Source organism: Amyelois transitella, chromosome 15 (assembly GCF_032362555.1).
Source record: "Amyelois transitella isolate CPQ chromosome 15, ilAmyTran1.1, whole genome shotgun sequence".
Classification (NCBI taxonomy): domain Eukaryota; kingdom Metazoa; phylum Arthropoda; class Insecta; order Lepidoptera; family Pyralidae; genus Amyelois; species Amyelois transitella.
Genome location: NC_083518.1, coordinates 5,096,192 through 5,118,325, shown reverse-complemented (window position 1 = coordinate 5,118,325; position 22,134 = coordinate 5,096,192). Strand labels below are relative to the sequence as shown.

General features: G+C 33.5%; 4 protein-coding genes across 5 annotated transcripts in view; 1 reads left to right on the top strand and 3 right to left on the bottom strand.

The window, feature by feature from the left end:
- Positions 1 to 7,970, bottom strand: part of LOC106136342 (uncharacterized) — a 33,032-nt gene extending 25,062 nt beyond the window's left edge. The window contains exon 1 of the mRNA XM_013336866.2: positions 7,709 to 7,970. The gene's annotated coding sequence lies outside the window, so the exon portion shown is untranslated. The remainder of the gene's footprint in view (positions 1 to 7,708) is intronic.
- A 47-nt stretch (positions 7,971 to 8,017) lies between these two features.
- Positions 8,018 to 11,087, bottom strand: LOC106136341 (heme transporter hrg1-B-like). Its single transcript, XM_013336865.2, has 3 exons — positions 10,826 to 11,087; positions 10,418 to 10,591; positions 8,018 to 9,333 (listed from the first exon to the last, which is right to left on the bottom strand). Exons 1-3 carry the CDS (start codon positions 10,947 to 10,949, stop codon positions 9,176 to 9,178), a joined length of 456 nt encoding a protein of 151 aa, XP_013192319.2. The 5' UTR covers positions 10,950 to 11,087; the 3' UTR covers positions 8,018 to 9,175.
- Positions 11,088 to 11,524: 437 nt separating this feature from the next.
- Positions 11,525 to 15,713, bottom strand: LOC106136302 (zinc finger protein 880). The gene is made up of 4 exons (XM_060948296.1): positions 15,423 to 15,713; positions 14,745 to 15,148; positions 14,176 to 14,642; positions 11,525 to 13,449 (listed from the first exon to the last, which is right to left on the bottom strand). Exons 1-4 carry the CDS (start codon positions 15,552 to 15,554, stop codon positions 13,208 to 13,210), a joined length of 1,245 nt encoding a protein of 414 aa, XP_060804279.1. The 5' UTR covers positions 15,555 to 15,713; the 3' UTR covers positions 11,525 to 13,207.
- A 254-nt stretch (positions 15,714 to 15,967) lies between these two features.
- On the top strand, positions 15,968 to 21,833 carry LOC106136330 (V-type proton ATPase subunit D). Of its 2 annotated transcripts, none has more exons than XM_013336849.2 (6): positions 15,968 to 16,126; positions 16,235 to 16,352; positions 16,819 to 16,966; positions 18,478 to 18,693; positions 19,375 to 19,505; positions 21,633 to 21,833. In XM_013336849.2, the coding sequence occupies exons 1-6, from the start codon at positions 16,086 to 16,088 to the stop codon at positions 21,720 to 21,722; spliced, it is 744 nt and encodes a 247-aa protein (XP_013192303.1). In that variant the 5' UTR covers positions 15,968 to 16,085; the 3' UTR covers positions 21,723 to 21,833. The 2 variants fall into 2 exon arrangements, with proteins under 2 accessions (XP_013192303.1, XP_013192304.1); XM_013336850.2 differs by lacking the exon at positions 21,633 to 21,833 and adding an exon at positions 20,775 to 20,890.
- Positions 21,834 to 22,134: the final 301 nt, after the last annotated feature.

Below are 22,134 nucleotides of genomic sequence, written 5' to 3'. Positions count from 1 at the left end.
AACTAAATACTTTCTTAGCAAGAAATCTTTGTAAAAAATTCGTCTTGCGCCGTAAAAGTGAACGCAAATCCATCGAATTTACATAAATATTGCGCGTTGACTAAAACTTTACTTTCCGTACTTACTTAACGGAAAAATTTACATTTGACCTAACTTTGTTATGGTTACGTTTACTTAATACTTCACAATACTCAAGCGATTTCGTAATACCTGTGAGATGGTGCGATGAGTTATGAATATTAATAACCGCTATGATGTACCTACTATCTAGCATAACCTAGGTTTACCTACACAGAATTATTAATAGAACTAATTCTGAACCTCTTCATAGATCTATAGGTTTTTCGCAATTAGGCCTGGAATAGGGTTAATACAGATACCCGAATAAGTGTCTGTTTTCCAGAAGCTGTTAAAGTCAGTTATGAGAAGTACTTATATGTATGTAAAATATGTAACGTTAGGTTCAATTTATAAACTTTTATTTGCACCATTTAAGCTCCCTAACCCTAAGTTTGAAAGATAGCCCTTTAGGCCTATTCTGCCTGTTGTTTTGTATTGCAATGCATGTGCGTACAACAAAATGCAAATAAATAAATACAATGGTCGAAGGTGGTCCGCCAGCCGCCGGATCTGTTGCAAGTATTGGCTCGCTCATCGGCCGGATTACCACACATTGTAATTTAAACGATTATTTGCTAATTAAGCTGTAGCTAAGCGTCCTGTACTCTTTAATTAATGGCTATTGTGTATAAAACTGAACGTTGAAATGATTGAAAAATTAATGACTTCAATTAAAGTACGTATCCTATATTGAGAACAAAATTAATTGAAACCAGATTTCATAATGAGTAAGAAATTGATATTCGGCTTATGTACTGGACATTTTAAAGGAGTAACCACTGGGTCATGGTTAAACCCTGCTCTCCTCCCCAGGGAGTAAACAACCGAGACAAGTACTTGAGAGGATGATGAAAAACTTGTCAATTAGAAACATATAATTTTTAAGAAGCGTATGTTCGATTGGGTAAGAGGCAGGTTCTTTTATTCTTACATATTAAACTGTCTTCTTCTTAACGCAACATAATCTATATATATAAAACTCTTCCGTTACTGAGTGACTGACTGACAGACAACGTACAGTCGAAACTACTGGTCGTAGACAGCTGAAATTTGGAATGTAGGTTCCTTGGAATATGTAGGGGAGCACTAAGAAAGGATTTTTGGAAATTCAACCCCCAAGGGGGGGAAAAGGGGTAAAAACGTTTCTACGAAAAATCTTATTCCTTGGGTTTATAAACTTGAAACTTGGCATGAACACGTACATAGGCAAGTAAATATGTTTGACATTATAAGTTTTTCAAACTACCCTCCAATCGTGATTTAGGGGGTGCGATTGGGTGACTGATTTATTAACGCACAGCCGAAACCGCTCGGTATAGGAGTCTGAGATTTTGAACAGAGGTTCCTTTAGTAACATAAGTGAGCACTAAGAAGGGATTTTTGAAATGTCAACCCCCAAGGGGGGGAAACGGGATAAACTGAGTCGGGGCTGCGGGAAAGTTCTAACGAGATACCGTGGCCCCGGAACGCAAAGGGCAACTGAAGGAACGAGGTGGGTTTTAGTCAGTAAAAGTCTGACACTCCCTTCCGTTCCACCCAGAGCGGGAGAGGTCATTTGATGATTTCCCATCCTTAAAAAAAAAGACTTTGTATGACAACTTTCAGTCGTCTCTTTAACATACATAATAACATACATAATTATGTACATACATGCATAACATTAATAACATCACGCCTTTAAATCCCTATTTTGTGTTAACACTACCCATACAAACAGCTACGAAATTTGTCCGCATCCATTTTCACCTAAATTCTTAACGTTAATGAGATTTACTTTTTATTATCAGGTCAACCTAATAGCCTCACATGTACGTATAACTTCGTAAGAATTTTCTTTCAACTCCTAACCGTTGAGGAGTTGTACCTTCCATCATCAGCTCATTCACATGGGATGATGACTATCAGACGCAAATACTTAAACAGATCTATGAAATTGTCAAAAACGTAATTGCCTGTAAATTTGAGGTTTGCCCTTGATTTCCCTGGAATACCATCATCAGATCCTGACTAGGTAACAACGGGACCAACTTGAAAGTATACTCTACCGAACAAAAAAAGAATCACGTAAATCGGTCCATAAATCTCGGCGTAATCGGTATGCATAAATAAAACACCCGAATTTTATTTTCTATTAACTATCACGAGTTGTCTCGATGCACGATAGATGGCGTTGGCATCGAGATAGATTGCGCTATGGTTTCGTTACCGTCATTTAGCTAGGTAGCGTAAAATATTTTAATTTATCGTGTAAATTTAGCAGCGCCCCTAGCGGACATACGCGAAACTACATATTACACACTACAAATATTTTGATTTGATGAAATTATTATTCGTTTGATTTATTAACTTTTAACTTGACTTAACTTTTATTTAACTTATTTTACTCTCTATTTCAGTTAATTTTTGATTTGTTGATTAGATTTATAAACGACGATTTACGATAAACTCCGAAACTACTGAATCGATATCAAACATTCACCATTAGAAAGCTACATCATCCCTGAGTAACACAGGCTATATTTAATTCCAGTTGTAACAAGATTTCAGCCTGTGGAAGAAAAAGCCCTGTCGAGATCATTAAAAAACGCTATATATAACCGAATTACACGTGGGCGAAGCCGCGGGCGGAAAGCTAGTTTGATCATAATTTCTTCCGGATGGCTTAGCCGTACCCGTGCGAATTCCATTGGGTCGTTTGTAAATATAATCTCTTCATCGTTGACTTCAGAATCCGATTGTGCGAAAAGGAAATACTTTCACGAGAAGCAAGCCTTCCCAGCATTACAATGTCATCGTTCATCTTCTACTTGCTTTTTGTCGATCATAATGCTATGTATTCGTGTTCGTCATCAATTACTAACCACATCCTATTTTTAATGTCGTCTAAGGCTTTATTTGATAGTGTTCCCACGACATACTATATTACTTATCTACCTATTGGTGTTATAAAATTACTTTGTTTTTAGAGATTACCTATTGGCTCTGTCTAAGAGAGGACGGACATCGTCAGGGATAAAAAGTTATTGTTTATAATTAAATTATAACAACTTATATTATTATAATAAACCACTTCGAATGCATCCAATTCACATAACGATTATCTCGTTATAAATTAAAGTTGTAAACTATTATAATTTTACTCCAACCAATTAAAATCAGTCTGTAACTTACGCCAATTATTTCGCATTGTACGTCCCCTACGTACCGCAGCCCAGATAATGGTTACACATTAAGTACTTTTAATTCAGTTCGTGTTAAAACTTGACTTTCCCACTCAAGTATATCATATCCCTGACTACCTCCAGAGATATGAGAAAACAACTGCGCCTAGCGCCAGGATTTTAAGATGTATACAATTTTTACCTTAACTTCATCCCGCAAGAACACTCAAAACAATAAATTTACAAAGATCCACAAGTTGCTAATAAAAAGTTACTGAACCTAAAAAGAGTGCTTCAATGCTAACTTAAATCACCATGTTAAACTTAAATAAAAAAGTGCTGATACAATAACTATAAAATGAAATAAGATGTCTGAATCTTGATCTCTAATACTAAATGTTAAACAAATTGTCAATGCAACAGGTGGCGCTCCCTGTGCGCAGTGGCAGCTCAGCTATGCAACAAATGGCTGTTTCCCTGTTCCTACCTGCAGCATAAATGATGAACCGGTAATGGTTCCCAGCCGGAACGAATAACTTGCAGCTCTATTCCGTGTCGTGATAGGCACCGCACAATGATAGCGATAGTTGCCTTGTAATTCACAGTAATGTGATCTATGATGATGTTATCTTTTGTTTTATAAGAAGAATTGTCAAAATCTTTAACATTTACTATCTAAATTGGGAGAACTAATGTTTGTTTCCCTTTCACAAAAAGCATCTGAAATTTTACAGTTACGAAAAAAAACTTAACAATTTCTTTTATAACTAATCAAATTATAATAAAATGTTATGTTTTTTAAAATAATTATAATCAGGAGGTAAAATCTTTATTTGAGAAGATGTTTAATAAAAAAAATTAAGTATAAATAAATAACAAAATAAGGTAACAGAAGTCAAAATATCTAACTGAGAAAATGCCTAATAAAGGCATCGTGATTCTCATCGCTCTTGGTACACGTAATTGGCCAGCATATCGAATAAATACTCGAGTCGATTTCCGCGGAATCGGCAAAAAAGCGAATAGATCTGAATAGTGTTGACCGCAACTATCGTCGACCGAGCACGACCAAGCAATGACTCCTAATTTACACAAAATAATTAGTTGAACGTGGCCTTCGCTCGAGTGCCTAGACTACCTATGACTATCTGTATAAAAAAATAAAGGAGGATATGGAGGGAAAGGTCGGAGTGGGAAGACCTAGACGAACGTATCTTGATCAAATTAAGGACGTCCTGGTAAACGGTCAGGTCAAAAGTACCCGAAACCGCCGAGCTTGTATGAAGAGAGTTATGAATGTGGATGAAGCGAAGGAAATATGCAGAGATCGTGGCAAGTGGAAAGAGGTAGTCTCTGCCAACCCCTCCGGGAAAGAGGCGTGATTTTATGTATGTATGTATATAAAGATATCGCATATGTAATTAGTGAAAAACTGAAGAACTTGAATGAAGCAAAAGTATGAAGGGATCGTGGCAAATAGAAAGATGTAATCTCTGTCTGTCACTCCGGGAAATAGGCGTGAATTTTGGGTAGTAAGTAATAGTCATTGAGGTTATTATTCTTACTAGTTTTATGTAGGGTTATGTATCGAATATACACGTACAATATTAAGATGCCATCGCTTTACCCCTAAAAAATGGTAATAGTCACACACAAGACTTGGGGCACGCACGTTTATCAAATAAATGTTTTTAAGTTTCATATGTTAAATGAAATTAATACCTATATACTCGTATATAGTGTCCCGACACTTCGAGACATGTGTTGTAGCACGTCGTTTTAAGGGTAAGTTTGAGGGGTGCATACATTATTAGCACATTAAGAATAGTCAAATTATATTTAAAAAATATATATCACGAAAGCTCCGTGAAAAAACTTGTTACTTAATAGCTTATCGAGATCGTACCAAAACAAAATTAAACACATAACAGTTATTTACATACCTACTTTTGAAGTTACGACATTACTAACTATAACTATGCAAACGACACCTAGAAAATATTTTAACGGTTCACCATTCCTCATTCATTAAATGTTTTATCTATCCCTTGGCAATTTTTCCGGTTCCTAATGGGAATGTGGATTCTTTCGATTAGTTACGAGAAACAGGTTTATGGCTCGATGGCAACCATATCATAAATTCTTGTGTTTACGAAGTTTATGTTCGTAGCCAATTCTCTACTAAGTACTTTACCGTAAGTTTTCCGGTCAGTCCATACATAGGTACATAAAATCGGAGGGGTAGGCAGATCTACATCTTCCATTTTCCACGATCAGTGTTTACTTCTTTCGCTTTATTCACATTCATTAGTCTGCAAGATCGTCGGTTTCGGGTATTCTTGACCTAACCTTTCACCAGTGCGTCCCAAATAATCATATTAATACTTATTATAAATGCAAAGGTATATCTGTCTATTAATCGTTAACGAGTAAACTACTGGACCGATTTTATAAGTTTGTAGATATAAATAATAACTTTATTTATATCTAAAAAATTAGAATTATAGTTTGACGCTAAGGGATTCTTCTTTTAGGCGATGGGCTAACAGCCAGTCACAATTTGAATCTCAATTCTATCATTAAGCCAAACAGCTGAACGTTGCCAATCATAATTTTCAAGACTGTTGGCTCTGTCTACCCCGCAAGGGATATAGACGTGAATATATGTATATGTATAAAGTCTTACGCGGGTCGGCTCCATAATTAATGCGAATTAATTAAATAGATATGTAGTTATTAAATAATTTTCTACACTTTGTATATGTAGATTTAAATATAGCGATAACAGTATTTGGGTACCTTGAAATATTGGGTTATTGCATTTATATCACTTTAATTTAGTTAAACATTTTATGATGTCGAGGAGAAATGGCTCCAAGAAAATACTTCCAAACTTTCGATTGTGACGGAAAAAAATAATCGCAAACAGCGATACACTATTCAAAAAACCGGCAAAGACCGTGTCGGACTCACGTAACGAGGGTTTCGTCTACATTTTTGGTTGATATATCCTACAAATATAGTTTTTTAAACGTTCTACTCGTAGTAAAGTACTAATAGGTACTGTTCAAAAATACACAGCAAGATTGTTTACTTTTATTTGAATGTACCTACAGAAATGGACTGTACTAAACAAACGGAGCCAAAGGTTTGTCCGAAGATCATATCAAAGCTGATAAGATTTCAACTAGATAACTTACACGAGACAAAGTTTTTTGACATTTTGGTTCGAATTTATATTACAAAGAGAACCCTAAAAATAAAATTATTCTTCATTCAAAATTGAGCACTGTAGCGTAACCAAGAATAGGCTTAAAAGTAAGTTTGCATTGTGTTTTGCCCGCAACTTCTCAATGTTGGTATTGGTAAATAAAAAAAAATTTGAACATCATACAACTTTCGCCACATAAAATATGTATTATTAAATTGTATTGTACATGACTTTGTCAAATAATTCTAAATAAAAAGACAATTTAACTTATTTTTTGACTAATTTATATTTAATGTAAGACATTATAAACTCCCTTATATAATAACTAGCTGTGCCCGCGATTTCGTCTGCGTGGAATAGTTATTTTGGGCATCATTGAAGCCCTCAAGGATGAATAATTTTCCCCGTTTTTTACATATTCCATTATTTCTTTGCTCCTTATAGTTGAGGCGTGATGTTTTATAGCCTAAAGCCTTCCTTGATAAATGGTCTATTTAATACAAAAAGAATTTTTCAATTCGAACCAGTCGTTCCTGAGATTAGCGCGTTCAAACAAACAAACAAACTCTTCAGCTTTATAATTAAATTAGTATAGATAAATCCTTTGTTGTTATTTTACAAATATTGCTTGTAATAAATAGTACAGGATTGAGATTATACTTTGGATATGATTGTCTTATTTCTACATAATATTTAAATGATAATTGCCCAGTTTTGTACAAAACCTAGACCTCCCACCGTGTGGTTTAGTTCATAAGCTTTGAGTTGTTATAAAAATGTGCTCAAATAGCCAATTACTCTGGTAGCTTTAATTGTACATAACTAATTTTAAAATGGTCAATTCAGGCGGAAATTTATTTTTAATTGTTATTTGATTACTAACTTATTTACGTAAATAATTCCGAAATATATTATTATATTTTTATAAACCTCTTCTTATATTATTAATAAAACTTTTTGGGCTCAAAAAACACAGCTTCGCATTAAATAATCTGAAGAATGCGTCTTATTTTAAATCAAGAGCTTTTTGCATGTATTTTATCTAAAAAAAATAATTAAGCGAAATCACTAAGAACAAAAATAAAATAAATAAGTATTAAGGTTCACGCAGAAAAATAAATTACGGTCTAATTTTATTTATTGACAAATTTAGACCGTAATATTTTTCTGCGTTAGAGGCGTTTAACTTGCATTCTAGTAATCCTGTTTCACTTACCACTACTTTAGTTATTATAGAAGAATTCCCAGTGTCAACATCTGCATTAAATTTCCTTAGTTATTTCAAAGCCAAATTGAACATCATCTGTGCACTTTTTATATTTTTTAAGTCATAGACACGAATAAACTACGCACTCGTTCGAATTTGGAACGTTCGTTCGTCTTGCGTGCGTTGGTCCGCGCGTTCATCTACAAACTGAATGTTTTTCTTTGAAACCTCTGCGGCTGTAACACCTGCCGTGTTAACGGGATGCGCAGGCGCAAATATACAAACACTCCACAGGGATTTAATTAATTTAAACACTAATTAGATGTTTTCAAGATTTATTTTGTATTCTCTATAAATAAATATATTATTATATATTACTTTACAAGCCCCTACTTAGAATGTAGTTTTTTTTTAATAAAAAACTGAAAATAAAGCTATTTACATTCATTTTTAACCACATTAATCTAGTAAATTAGTCCTAAGTATATTGGTATAAAAACCTTCACATATTTCTTCACTGGTGTTTTATTATTATATTGACCCTGTCTGACATATTGTTCTTTTAACGTACTAAAATGTGTGTCGTTTATAAGGTAAACTGGATATCTTTATTTTGGCTTTGACTAAAGCAGGATTTGAGTTATTACATATTTCGATAGAAAGCAATTTATTTGGAGAAAATAACCACAAACCATATTTTATTATGGAATTATGTGAATCTACATAATTAACGCAGATTTAAGAGTAAAATGTACTGTAGTAAAATATATCATGTCCACCGATCAGATGCAACGGCATTGACGTATATGCAAACCATTTTTAATAAATAAAAGTAAATAGTTTCATTTATATTATATCAAGTGAAACATTTGAACTTTTTGTAATAGTTTAACGAAAAATGATTACAATTACATTCTTAAGTATAATTTGACTAAAAATAAATCTATTCCAATGTATTTATAATTTTGAATTTTCTACATGGAATAACTTAAAAAAGAAAATAGTAAAATCAGTTTTTACACCTTGTAAGTCATCTTAATTATGACACATATAAATATAGAAAGTAAGATTATTGCTTTGCATTTACCTTTTGGCACCACATACAATTTAAGGAAAATGAGAATATGATGCAGCTAAACACACTACCTATAACAAACTGTAATTTAATAATAGAGAATAATAACTAAACTTATAAACCAAGAGATCTGGGATATATAAATTTTTTGATGCATTGTATGTAAGTTAAATCTTTATATAGTAACAGTACATATGTTACCGAATATCCAATATTTGAAAAAAATAATAAATAATATATAAACCACATCTTGTGATATAGGTTTAAATAAGTTACAGTATAGTAAAATATAATGTTAGTTAATGAAAAAAAAAATGAAATAGTGCAAAAGTAATCACAGTAGAACACAGAACATATTGTTGTCAACTTAGAAGTGGCAAAAGAAACATACCCTAAATAAATTATGTGTCTTCAATGTTCGGGTTTTCTGAGAACAGCTGTTGGTCATTGTATGTTTTGAGGTACTTCCTGGTGGTCCAGTAGAGGAGGAATCCCCATTTCATCATCATGAATGACCACACCAGTTTGATCACGATGCTAGATTGTATTGGCATTACATCTGAAACAAAAATTGTTGCATTTTAAAACACTGTATACAAAGTTAACTTACTGGTTTTTAAGACATACATAATATGGTTACGTCTAAATCCCTTGCGGGGTAGACAGAGCCAACAGTCTTGAAAAGACTGAATGGCCACGTTCAGCTATTTGGCTTATTGATAAAATTGAGATTCAAATAGTGACAAGTTGCTAGCCCATCGCCTAAAGAAGAATCCCAAGTTTGTAAGCCTATCCGTTTAGTCGCCTTTTACGACATCCATGGGAAAGAGATGGAGTGGTGCTATTTCTTTTTTCATTGGTGCTGGGAACCACACGGCACTGCCGGGAACCACACGGCACAAGACAGACAAGACAAAGACAGTTTAGTTTAAAAAAAAAATTGTTAACTAGTTTATCAGTTTGGCAGCAACTTCTACATAGTAGTAAATTAAATGCATGGAAAATAATATATTTCTTTGTTTAATACCAGATATGCCATGCCAATACAAACAAAATCTTGTATGAAATAATTAAGTTATTGGAATATCCAGAAAATAAGAAGCCTCTTTATTTACTTAATAAAACAATCCAGTAGTATTTATTTGTGGTTATAAAACAAAAAACAATGAAATTTTTTTTTACATTCTCTTTTTAATATTAGTATTGTTTTCATTGAGAAGAGTTATAAAAGTTATGAAGAGAGTTATTATGTGTTAATAGTTATTTATTTACATTTAACTGTATGTTGATAATGTCAGAAAAACAACTTATCAATGACTCACATTAACCTGAACTACATGACTTCATGAAAAGTTATCAACTAAAGTGATAGGTACTTTAGAGCAAAGATTTTCAAGTGTGTTTTGTTTTAGTTATACTGGTTTGATATAATATTCGAACTTACTGTAATATACAATGAATTCATCATCTTTGTTCAACCTTAATCTAAATGTTTATTAGAAAGAGTATCCTTGAGACTTATTATGCTGAGTTTGAGTGGATTTCTCATTAAAATGTTATCACATGAGGTCTTTTGCTGGACCTAGACTGTCTTAGAGATTTCCAAACTTTACATATATAATGGAAAATAATTAACAACATACCTGTTTTATAATAGATTTCCAGGAATATATAGAAAATAGTCAGTGCCAAGCCAGAGACAAATCCTACAACTCCAACTGAGCCAATGTAGTGAAGAGCTCTCCGGGAGAAGTTGGCATGCAGGGATTCTTTGAGGTAATGGCAATGCAGCATCAAGGAAAGACCAGCATTTATACCTAAAAGTAGCAAAGCTTTAAAGACTATATCCTATCTAGAAAAAAAATTAGTGGTTGCACACAAAGGCTTCTACAATACTGGGCCTTTTGTCCAGTATGTGCTATACAATATAAATTCAATGTTTACTTATCTAGGTACGAAGTTTATAAAAAGAAAATAAATCATTTTTTTTTGCCTACTACAGTTCGTCGGTTCTAGCATCAATTAAATATTTAAATTTAAAATGCACTTACCAGACATAAGCGCCCACATTCCAGCTTCAATATTGGCATAAACAATGCAAAAACATATAAATGCAGATATACCCAATACTATGCCTATTGAGCTTAAAACAATATGAATTTTCGTACTGAGCATCTTGTCGTTATGTTAATTATTTCTTAACAATTCAAAAATCTTTAGTAACATAGGTTTATACTATTAATGAACAATTATTAAACAACTACAATCCAACCAAATTGAACAACAAAACAAATTCACAAAATGAAAACAGGAATAAATTGATGAGATTGACATTGACAATGACAGTGATTTGTGTGAATTCATTTCTTTATTAGCGTTCGTTGATGTGTGTATTTATACGGTTTTGATTCAAAGCTATATGTATAACCATCTGAAAAAGGACTATATTACATGACTATTCCGTTATACATATTTCGGCAATGTCTTAAAAGAATTTTTCCTCTTCTTCTTATTAAATAATTTGGTACAATGGCGACCTCTCATTATCTCTGAATTTCACTTCCATAATTTTTCCAACCAGCTTAACGTGGCCTTTCAAATATTGTGACTATCGGCTCTGTCTACCATACGCAAGTGAAGCCGTGGGCAACGGCGGCTTCACTTGCGAAAATAAACGTTTATAGTATCACGGCTTCACAAGCTTCTTGTAGAAAATAAAAGACAATTTGTTTCGAAAGTTTCATTTTAATTTGAAACACAAAGGTAATTGAAGGGGCTGTTTGAGTGTAATAAAAATATACAATTCTTTTATGTCATCAGTCATAATATTACTTTTTTGGAGCGATTTGTAATAACGTGAGATGAAAATATTGCATTATTTTAACAAAATCCGTCTCTGAAAAATGCAGTTGTCACGTGACTAAAAAGGACCGTGATTGGCTATTTCTATTATGACGTAGATTACGCATAAACTGACTGTGGATCGTACCGTCCTTGGTGTTCGGTATTATTTTTCAAAATTTTATAAGTGTTTTATCGCTCAGGATTGCTCAGATAACATAGTGGAAAATAACATTACATAATGGAAACCAATTTCGAGAAAGCTGACAGTCGTAACCTAACAAAAGTGGACGCAATAATGGTTGGCGTTTTTATTGTTGTATTAGTGCATTTAGGCACTGCACAACATTTATAGGAACTCATTTTAATAATTTTCACACATTTCGACGTGGCACAAGTTAAATAAAACAAGAGAAAATCAAAACTATTCGAAACACCAACAAGCTCTGTATGATATTCATGCGAAATCTACGTCACTGCATGCCATGGCCGCCATATTGATAAAAGTCGCGTTTTGGCGGCATATTTGAATATTGCATTTTATTTTTCGATTTTTTAATAAAATAGCTGAAATAAAGACAGAAAAGTATTTTTTTAGGGATCCTTATAAACAAATAAATACCCTCAGATAGTTTTTAGAACTTTGTCAAATAGCCTATTGACTTTAAAATTAATAATATTTCAAACATTTCTTCATCATCTTTAGATATCATTAGCACAAAATATTCTCAGTACAAATCAATACTTATACCTCAGTGTAAAAAAACAGAATATGCATAATATTCTGACTTACAAACAAATAATATATCTTCTAATGTCTTCTTCAAAAACACAAAAATAAAAAAGTTTGTACTTTCCAAGAGAGGACAACAACAAAACATAACTATTCGTAACCAACGAATATAATTAGGTACCTATACAACTTTAACAATATTATCATAAAATATCAGATCAGACAACACATTTTATGCTTAATAGCTATAAATCTACAACATAACATCCATATTTTTATATGCATCACATAAATTGCACTAAGATCCTTTAAAACGAAAAATAAAATATTGCTCTATTTAGCAAATTAAAAATAAAATGCCGTTAAATAGCTTACATGTATCCTGTTTGTAACAGTTACAAGTAAAGGGTAAAATTTGAACTAAAATATTAATGATGATCCTAGTGCCACTTGATGTTTTAAATTTCTTTAGTCTGTACTGAAATAAAGGTGAACTGTAAACAATCTTCATACATCTTTTTCTTGAAAACTACATTTCTATAGCGCCATCGTCATTTAAAGCCCATGTCCACCCGGTAAGGAAGAATTATGCGATATTTATATATTTTTGGTGGTACCGAACGCCTGCGCGACTTCAACTCGCCCAAGGCTGCTTCTTTTATTGATGATAATGATTCAGCTGAAACTGATTGAAAGCCGGAAATTCAAGATATAATGCAATAAAAAAATACTGCTGTGATTTACAAAGCCAAATTTCAGAATTATTACAAAGATTTTTTCACCTGACTTAATTGCCTTTCAAATCAATAGGCTTAATACAAACAAAAAAAGTAATGAACAAATATATATGTATACATACTTATCGATAATCTTTTAAATATTTTAAATAACTTGGCCTTAATTTACTTAGAATCTCTGGTTCTATGTCAGTGACCTTATGGTTTCTGAGATGGCTTTTCATGTTCCCCCTTTGAGCATATCCTCTTCCACAAATAGGGCATTTGAACGGAGTCTCCCCCGTGTGAAGCCTCATGTGTTCCTTTAAATAGTCTTCATGGAAAAAAGTCGAATTACATACAGCACATACTGCTGGCCTTTCTCCTGAAATTAATTTATTTTATAAAATATCATTCATGTGTTAATGCCATCTGTAGTTAATAACTATGTATAGGTGCTGTAGTATTAGTCTCTTAGGCAAAACATCTGAATTTATGTAAAAACTTCATGTCTTCAGTACTTTAATAGAATAGGATCACTCTATCTCTTACCCATGGATGTTGTATAAGGCTACTAAGGAAATGGCTAATAAATTTGGGATTCTTCTTGTAGGCGATAGGCTAACAACTTATTACTATTTGAATTTCAATTCCATCACTAAGCTATACAGCTAAATATGGCCTTTCAGTCTTTTCAAGACAGTGTGTTGGCCTGCAAGAGATATAGATTTGATTATACGTATGTATGTTTGTACTTCATATCAGAGATACAACAATTTAACATCTGGTAAAATTTTCTTACAACTGACATATGGATGATGTGTGCTATGTCTAGTCTAACAGTACAGTTTGGGATGTATATATTTTGTAAATAAAAAAATAAAACTGACTTCATAAACACCAAAGACAGACTTTTAAAATAATAAATTGATGTTTAGGTGAGGTACTACCCTACTAATCGCCTCAGTACGATAAATAGTTTAATTTTAAATAATAACAATCAGACACTCTTCTTAATTGAATGCAAAAGCCAGAGATATGTGGTACAAAACATACAACAAAGTTTGAATCAAAAACCTCCTACTTTTTTAAAGTTGGTTCAAAATAATACCTGTATGTACTGATCTTTCATGGATTGTAACTGATTTCTGACATTTATAAACTTTATCACAGAATTCACATTTGTATGTCTTTTTAGGGGCATTATTTTTCTCATGAACATTTTTATGATGGTTAGTAAGTTCTCCTCTATATGCAAATAGCGCACCACACATTGAGCATATAAAATCTTTCTTCCCATCATGCGTTCTCATCATGTGGCGATGTAGGTAATATGGTGATGCTAATACTTTTGGGCATTTCGGGCACTGGGTGAATATTTTGGCTTTTTTGTTATGTTTATATAATTTATGACTGGCCAATTTTTTTGGATTATCAAAAATTTGTCCACAAACATCACAGAGTTTTGTTGGATCTGATTTTGGTTTTGGCACATTTTTCACTCTTGTCCTTGGTTTCCTTCCAGATTTGCAAGATTGTCTTGTAGCTGTTTTTGAAGGTAGCTTGTTTGAAGTCGAACTGAAAATATAACTTCTGAGTCAAAATAAATAATTTACTTTAAAATATTATTTAAAGGATTTTGAGTTATTCAATGTCTTTAGATTTTAGAAAAATATTTACCTCCAAGTTTCACCATCCCACTTATATTCCCCTTCAAGCATAGATGATCCAATTCTATTGGTTTTAAATTTAGGTCTATATTTTCCTTTTTTCTTAGGTGTAAGTTGCTTTGATTTATCATTTTCTTTCTTTATTTTTAACACTAATGGTTCTAGTAAGTTGGATACCAGCTCATTGTTATTGAAACTAATTTGTAAATTAGGTTTGCTTTCAACATCTTCATCAGAATAATCAAAATCACTTAACACATATTCTATGTTGGTCTCCTCTTTGATGTTTTTAAATAATCCAGTTTCTAATATTTTTGATGACTCTGTTAATGTATCAACGAAGTTGCACACAGTTTCTATATTAGTATAACACTTTCCACAAATGAGTCGAGGATACCCTTCAACTTCTTCAACCTGAGGAATTTACAGACAGAAAAATATCAATATGTAATTCAATATAATCTTCCACATAGGTCCTAATTAAATAATGGGAAGTCTTGGCAAAAGGTGAAGAGTCTTATAATCCAACAAGCTTGTATTAAGAATTATGAATGTGGATGGTGAAAAAGAAGTATACAGGAATCTTGTAAAGATTTAGTCTTTGCCTAGTTACCTCTCTGGAAACGAGAACAGTAAGATAAGGGAAGAGTTTGGTGGTCTGTTACAAAAGTAATGGTTGCAAAATTACCTTAACTTTCAAACATTTAGTTATTTTAAGGTATATACTATTTTCATCCTTTTCTGAATCAAATAATTCAAGTGTTGCGCCGTCTGCCAAACATATTCTGCAAAGAGAATTATTGAAACACAGAAGTCTCATTATAATTTGTAATTTTCTGTCCGTTTTTCAGCCTAAATGTGATGTTGTTTATTAAAGTTTTAGATCTATCGTATCATCGTTAGAATTTTCTTATTTTAGATTCCTTTTCCAATGTTCGCATAGGTATAATTCCCTTGTTTTGTAATTTGTTGATGTTCATTGACATGACAGAGTCAGACAGTTGATACCAATGACTCAAAATGACGTTGACATACCTAACTAGTTTTGCAATTTCTAAAATCAAAAATCTTTATGGTTTTCAAAATCTGAAGAGATATATATTCATACATACAATTTTGTATTAATAAATTAGTTGTCTTATGTACTTTGGTGTACTTTTGCGTCTGCAGAATGCGAATTAATCTTGCGAATGCGAATAATGATAGCTGTTAAATATGGTTCCGTATTGAGCGAGATCACAAGACTAACCATAGACAAACGTATTTATCATTTACTTCTGTCATCAGGTGATTGGGATAGTGAGCCTGAAATCCTGAAGAGGGAAAAAACGCAAAATATAACGGGTTTATAATGTCTGGAAAAGACAAATTACCTATTTTCCCTTCTCGGGGGTAAGTGTCAACTAATTATATACTTTATGATGCAGTTTCAGTGTTACTGGAATAATCTACTTTTGGGCTGGGTTTAACTAAATTTTTTACAATATTTTATATTTTTAGGGCTCAAATGTTAATAAAAGGGCGTTTGGCTGGTGCAGTCAAAGGCCATGGTTTGCTGAAAAAGAAGGCTGATGCTTTACAAGTCAGATTCCGTATGATCTTGGGCAAAATTATTGAGGTAAGGTTTATCTGTTCTATTTTTTATTAGTTATTAGTTATGATAGCTTCCCTGCAAACCTGCATTTAATAAGTTGTAATAATACATACTTACATCGATTCACTTACATACTTACAAAGACACACACACTGAAGAAGATTTCATCCCTTACAGGGCACACAGAGCCAACAGACTTGAAAAGACTGTTTCAGCAGAGCATAGGGCTTGATGAAATTTTCAATTACTGCATTATTTTTTTTTTGTTTGATTTTAACTTTTTCAGGAATTCTAAATTATAATATTACGTTAAAATCATACACATCCTGGTATTATTGTCTCGTCTGCCTTTCTAGGGGGACTGGATAAACCCTTTGGTCTTTTTCATATTGGAAATAACTCAATGAATATCAGCTAGGGATGCATTTAGTACCACTATCAAATGACAATCATAATATTTGCAAATATCATGATAAAATTTTCTTTACAGACTAAAACCCTTATGGGTGAAGTGATGAAAGAGGCAGCATTTTCCCTGGCAGAAGCAAAGTTCACGACAGGTGACTTCAATCAAGTGGTGTTGCAGAATGTGACTAAAGCTCAGATAAAGATACGTTCTAAGAAGGACAATGTTGCTGGTATGTATTCTTTCGTTTTTCGTTAGCTCTGTCTGCACGGAAAGGGACATAGTACATATATACATATATACATATGGTCACGTCTATATTCCTTGTTGGATAGACAGAGCCAACAGTCTTGAAAAGACTGAATGGCCAGGTTCAGCTATTTGGGTAATGATAGAATTGAGATTCAAATAGTGACAGGTGATGGGTTAGAATCACCTAAAAAAGAATAAAGGGATATAGACGTGATTATCTATGTATGTAAATTAAACAGTCAAGTATAATATATTTATAATCATTGTGTGTTGTATTTAGGTAACTGTTTATAAGATACTCATTTCTTCAACACTCACATTTTGTGAAGGAGGATATTATGCGTTTTATTATTCTTTGGAACATCTTTTATGATAAAATTAAAGTTATAAATGTTTTCAGAACTTTATTGTGTCAAAAATTGTAAGCATATTTTTTAAGCACCTCTGTGGCGCAGTGCTAGTGTGCTTGTCTGTGTCACATTGGAGGCTCACAGTTCAAATCCCAGCCAGGGCATGATAAGAAACCAACTTTTTTTCTAATTGGCCTGGGTCTTGGATGTTTATCTATTTATTATAAAATGATGCTGTGTGGTTGCTGGCACCAATACAAAAAAGAATTAGATCACTCCATCTCTTTCCCATGGATGTCGAAAAGGCGACTAAGGTATAGGCTTAGAAACTTGGGATTCTTTTTTTAGTTGATGGGCTAGTAACCTGCCACTATTTGAATCTCAATTCTTTCATTAGTTGCTATCAGTATTTTCAAGGCTGTTGGCTCTATCTAGTCCACAAGGGATATAGACGTGATCATATGTAAGTATTCAGTATCCTTGAGCATTTCGTAAAAAAAAAGTTTCGAACTTACTTCAAGTATTATAATTATTATATATCAAACTAGAGGCCGCCCGCGACTTCGTCCGCATGGAAACCCTATCAATCCCGCGGGAACTCTGGGATAAAAAGTAGCCTATGTGTTATTCTGGGTCTTCAGCTACCTACATACCAAACTTCATGGTAATCGGTTCAGTAGTTTTTGCGTGAAAGAGTAACAAACATCCATACAAACTTTCGCCTTTATAATAGTAGTAGGATAATAAAGCAACTTTGGTGTATGTGTGCCACTGGGCTAATTCAAGTTTTCCAAATATTTAAGATTTTTGAAAAGAGAATTGGCAATTGGTGTGGGTGGTTCCATACCAATATTACCATAATAAAGTAACTAAAGGCCGCCTGCGACTTCCTACGCGTGGAATCAAAAATGCGGGAACTCCGGGATAAAAAGTAGCCTATATGTTATTCTGGGTCTTCAGTTATCTACATACCAATTTCATCTTAATCGGTTCACTAGTTTTTGCATGAAAGAGTAACAAACATCCATACTGACATCCTGACATGCTCACAAACTTTCGCATCAATAATATTAGTAAGTAATATAAATAAGAAGGCTATAACTTAAAACATTGCTAAGATTTTCAAATAATTATTTTTCAGGTGTAACTCTCCCAATCTTTGAGTCTTACCAAGACGGCTCGGACACGTACGAGCTGGCGGGTCTGGCCCGAGGTGGACAGCAGCTGGCTAAGCTCAAGAAGAACTTCCAGAGTGCTGTCAAGCTGCTGGTTGAGCTTGCATCGCTGCAGACGTCATTCGTCACCCTGGACGAAGTTATCAAGATCACCAATAGGCGTGTCAATGCTATTGAGCACGGTAAGATAAATTGGTACCAAGATATATGGTTCTCGGCGCTTTAGAATAGGACAACCCAATATACGATATCCATTGGAAAGAGCCAATGGATATTGTAAAAAACGACTAAGGGAAAAGGCACTATCTTGTGTAGCTTTTACCATGATCTAATATAGGTTAGATTTTCCTGCAAAGGTTCAAAAGGAGTTGCCTCGTGTAGAAATCCATGGATCATGGTCAAATGGCGCATCTCCAGCTCCTCTCCAGAGAGGTGGGAATGTAACCGGGATAAATACCAATAAAAAGATAAATAGGTATAAATAAATAGGTAATAGGACAATCAGGTATACCTATTAATTACATACATAAAATCCGCCTCTTTTCTGGGGGACACTTTTGGAAGCGACAGTAAATTTAGTTTTAAGTCATCACCCATCACCTAACAATAGAATTAAGTTTATTATCTTTTAGCTTTCCCTTTTACTTTAAGTTTTTTCTAGATTATATTATGTCGTACTCGTACTAGCTTTGGCCCGCGCCTTCGCCGGCCTATAATTGTCCTTTATTGTACTCCACACTACACACATATGTATGCAAAAAATAAACAAAGTGTGAGAGTGAGTTTCACATTTATAATATTAGTATGGATTATTCCTATTGGTCGAGATGGTTTACATGATGGCATTATTCTGTTCTTTTTAGTGATTATACCCAGACTTGAGCGCACACTGGCTTACATCATCTCCGAGTTGGATGAGCTGGAGCGAGAGGAGTTCTACCGGCTGAAGAAGATCCAGGACAAGAAGAAAATCATCAAAGAAAAGGCAGAAGCGGTGAGTTTTTTTTTTAATTTAGCGGCTATATTTGGCACTGATGATGTGTCTATGTGCTAGCTAATTTTGTATTTAACTGACTAATTAACTAACTTAATGCCTAACATGTATGATGTATTAGGTATTTTAATTATGTGTATACAGGTGAAAATATGTAGCTTTTGTAGGTATGTAGGGTTGTTGAAAGTATGTAGGTAAATGTTAACACAATGTTATTGTAAGCATGCAGAGCAAAATGTAAAAATGTCATAAATATGTTTTTATTTATAATTTTTATAAATAATAGGCACCAATGTAAAAAGATGCACAGCAATTTAAATTATTAAGATTATGTGCACTGTTAAATTTTATGCACTTAGTATATCTGACGTGTATAAACAGCATTACTGTAAATATGTGATAAAAGTATGGCACCCGTTTGCTTTAAATTTGGAAATAGTCTAAAATAACTAATCTGGCTGTTTGAATTTATAAAAAAATATCTTTTTTGGTTAAAACCTACAGAGCAAAGAAGACTTTAAAATTTGGAAACGGTTTAGAAATAAAAATTACCTGTTGATCCACCTGGTAATGTTTAGTTCGGAAGAGTATCTACTAAAAATAGCACTTATTAGATACCGTCGGTTCCCATATGACTTTTATATGATAGATTGTAATGCGTTATTTCGATAAGTTTTGAACTATTACTGTAGCGACTGTAATACTATACTGCTTAAAACTTACCTTCATTGTAATAACTATATGAAAACTAATTGTTTTATAATCAATTGAATGATAGTTCAAAAGAGTGAAATAACTTGAATGTAAAGTAAAGAAGCACATCAAATTCGATTGCAACATTTTTTCTCACAATTTCTGCTACTAAAACAGAGAAATTTTATTTTTCTACATTCTACGCTATAAATGCGTAAAACCATGCCTGTATATCTAGATTCTTCTACACCTTGTTCTAAGTTTCTGATGAACCTATTAAGTACAAAATAACATGTTTCGCCACGTTTGAACTAAGTAGGTGTATGAAGTATTACACACCTGCTTTCAAAATTTAGTTTTATTGAAACGCTATAGGACAGCGTAGACCAAGGTGAACACTTCGAAGGACGTGGCGGGATGACATTGACTTGTTTCTAAACGGATGACAAAATTGTGCTCATGGCAGAAATTTATTAAGGAAGAAAAGGGAGGCTTTGCCCAGCTGTGAGTGACATCAGGCTAAAAAAAAGTTACAGGGTAAAGAAACACGGCTCACAGGCCTTGTTATCATTGCAGAAAAGGGCGGAACTTCTTGCCGCCGGTTTAGAGGTTCGCGGCATCACGAGCCTTCTCGATGAGGGAGACGAAGACCTCCTCTTCTAACTAATTGCATGCCACCCCGTAGTAACGATGTACGGAAAGGTATTAGGTCGTGGTTTGTGTTGGTGGTGGGGATTTGTCGGCTTCTGTGGGAAATCATTCGAGGATATCATGCGGCATTGTTTAGCGGAAAGTGACGTCATTAGGTGACGGCCGTGATCTTTTGCGCACTGTGTTTTTCAGTTTAGATAAATATTTGTTTTTGGTTCAAAGGTCACACAATTTTTTTTAAATGTGGTTTGAAAAACGCAGTGTGCTTATATTATTCTTGTCTAAATCGGGGCTTTGGTTTTGTCGTTCTTCCTTTGTGTACATTAAATGCGTATTTGTTTTCAGTTAATAAATCATCGGATTGTGTTTGTTGAGCGATTTATCACAATGGCTTAGAGATGTTCGCATGTGCGCAAATATAAAAAAAAACGATTCGAACCTCTGATCTATTTCATCCATTTGTCATTTACACTCATTGTGAACTGTTCATTAACACCCTATATAACGCACTCACATTTCTTATTTATAAAGTGCCACAATAAATTAAGTTTTCAATTATGTGTTTCTGAGTCGATCATAAGGTTTAAGTATTTTTGTTCTCGATAGATGATTCTTCTATGGTGATAATTTAACAACTGCTGCAAAGCATTGGACGTCATTTTTTGATGGGTCATACTTACCCGGCATGAACATCTGTCTGAAAAATGATTTCCATTCTGTTTCACGGGTCGTATGGTGTTTATATTCAAATGTATATTTAATAACCATTTCTATCATCCACAGAAGAGACAAGAGATGTTGAAATTGGGAATGGACGTGCGCGACGAAGCCTCGAACCTGCTCGACGAACAAGAGGACGACGTTCTCTTCTAAATTATTCGTTTGTCCGTTTGTACAACGTACACTCATAAACCGTTAGACAGTCAAGTATATGGCAACGCACATTTATGTAGCTCTGTTTTCAATTCCGACAAAAAATTACAGTATAAATGATTTTAGTATATGGATTTTTATGTCGGATTTTGAGCTGACTTATGGAATAAGCGTAAATGGAAATGCATTAGTTTAAATAAAAAGGTTTCAAAGTATAGCTATGGTAAGGAAATAAAGTGGTCGTACGATTCAATCAAAAAATGTTCTTATATATCTATGGTCAGCTACATGATTTGGTGTGTTGTTCGATCCAGAAATCTGTGTTCGTAAACATCGTCGTGTAACGCATTACTAATTTCAACGTAAAAAAACGACGAAATCATATGAAATTTCTTCCCATTATTTTAGTACT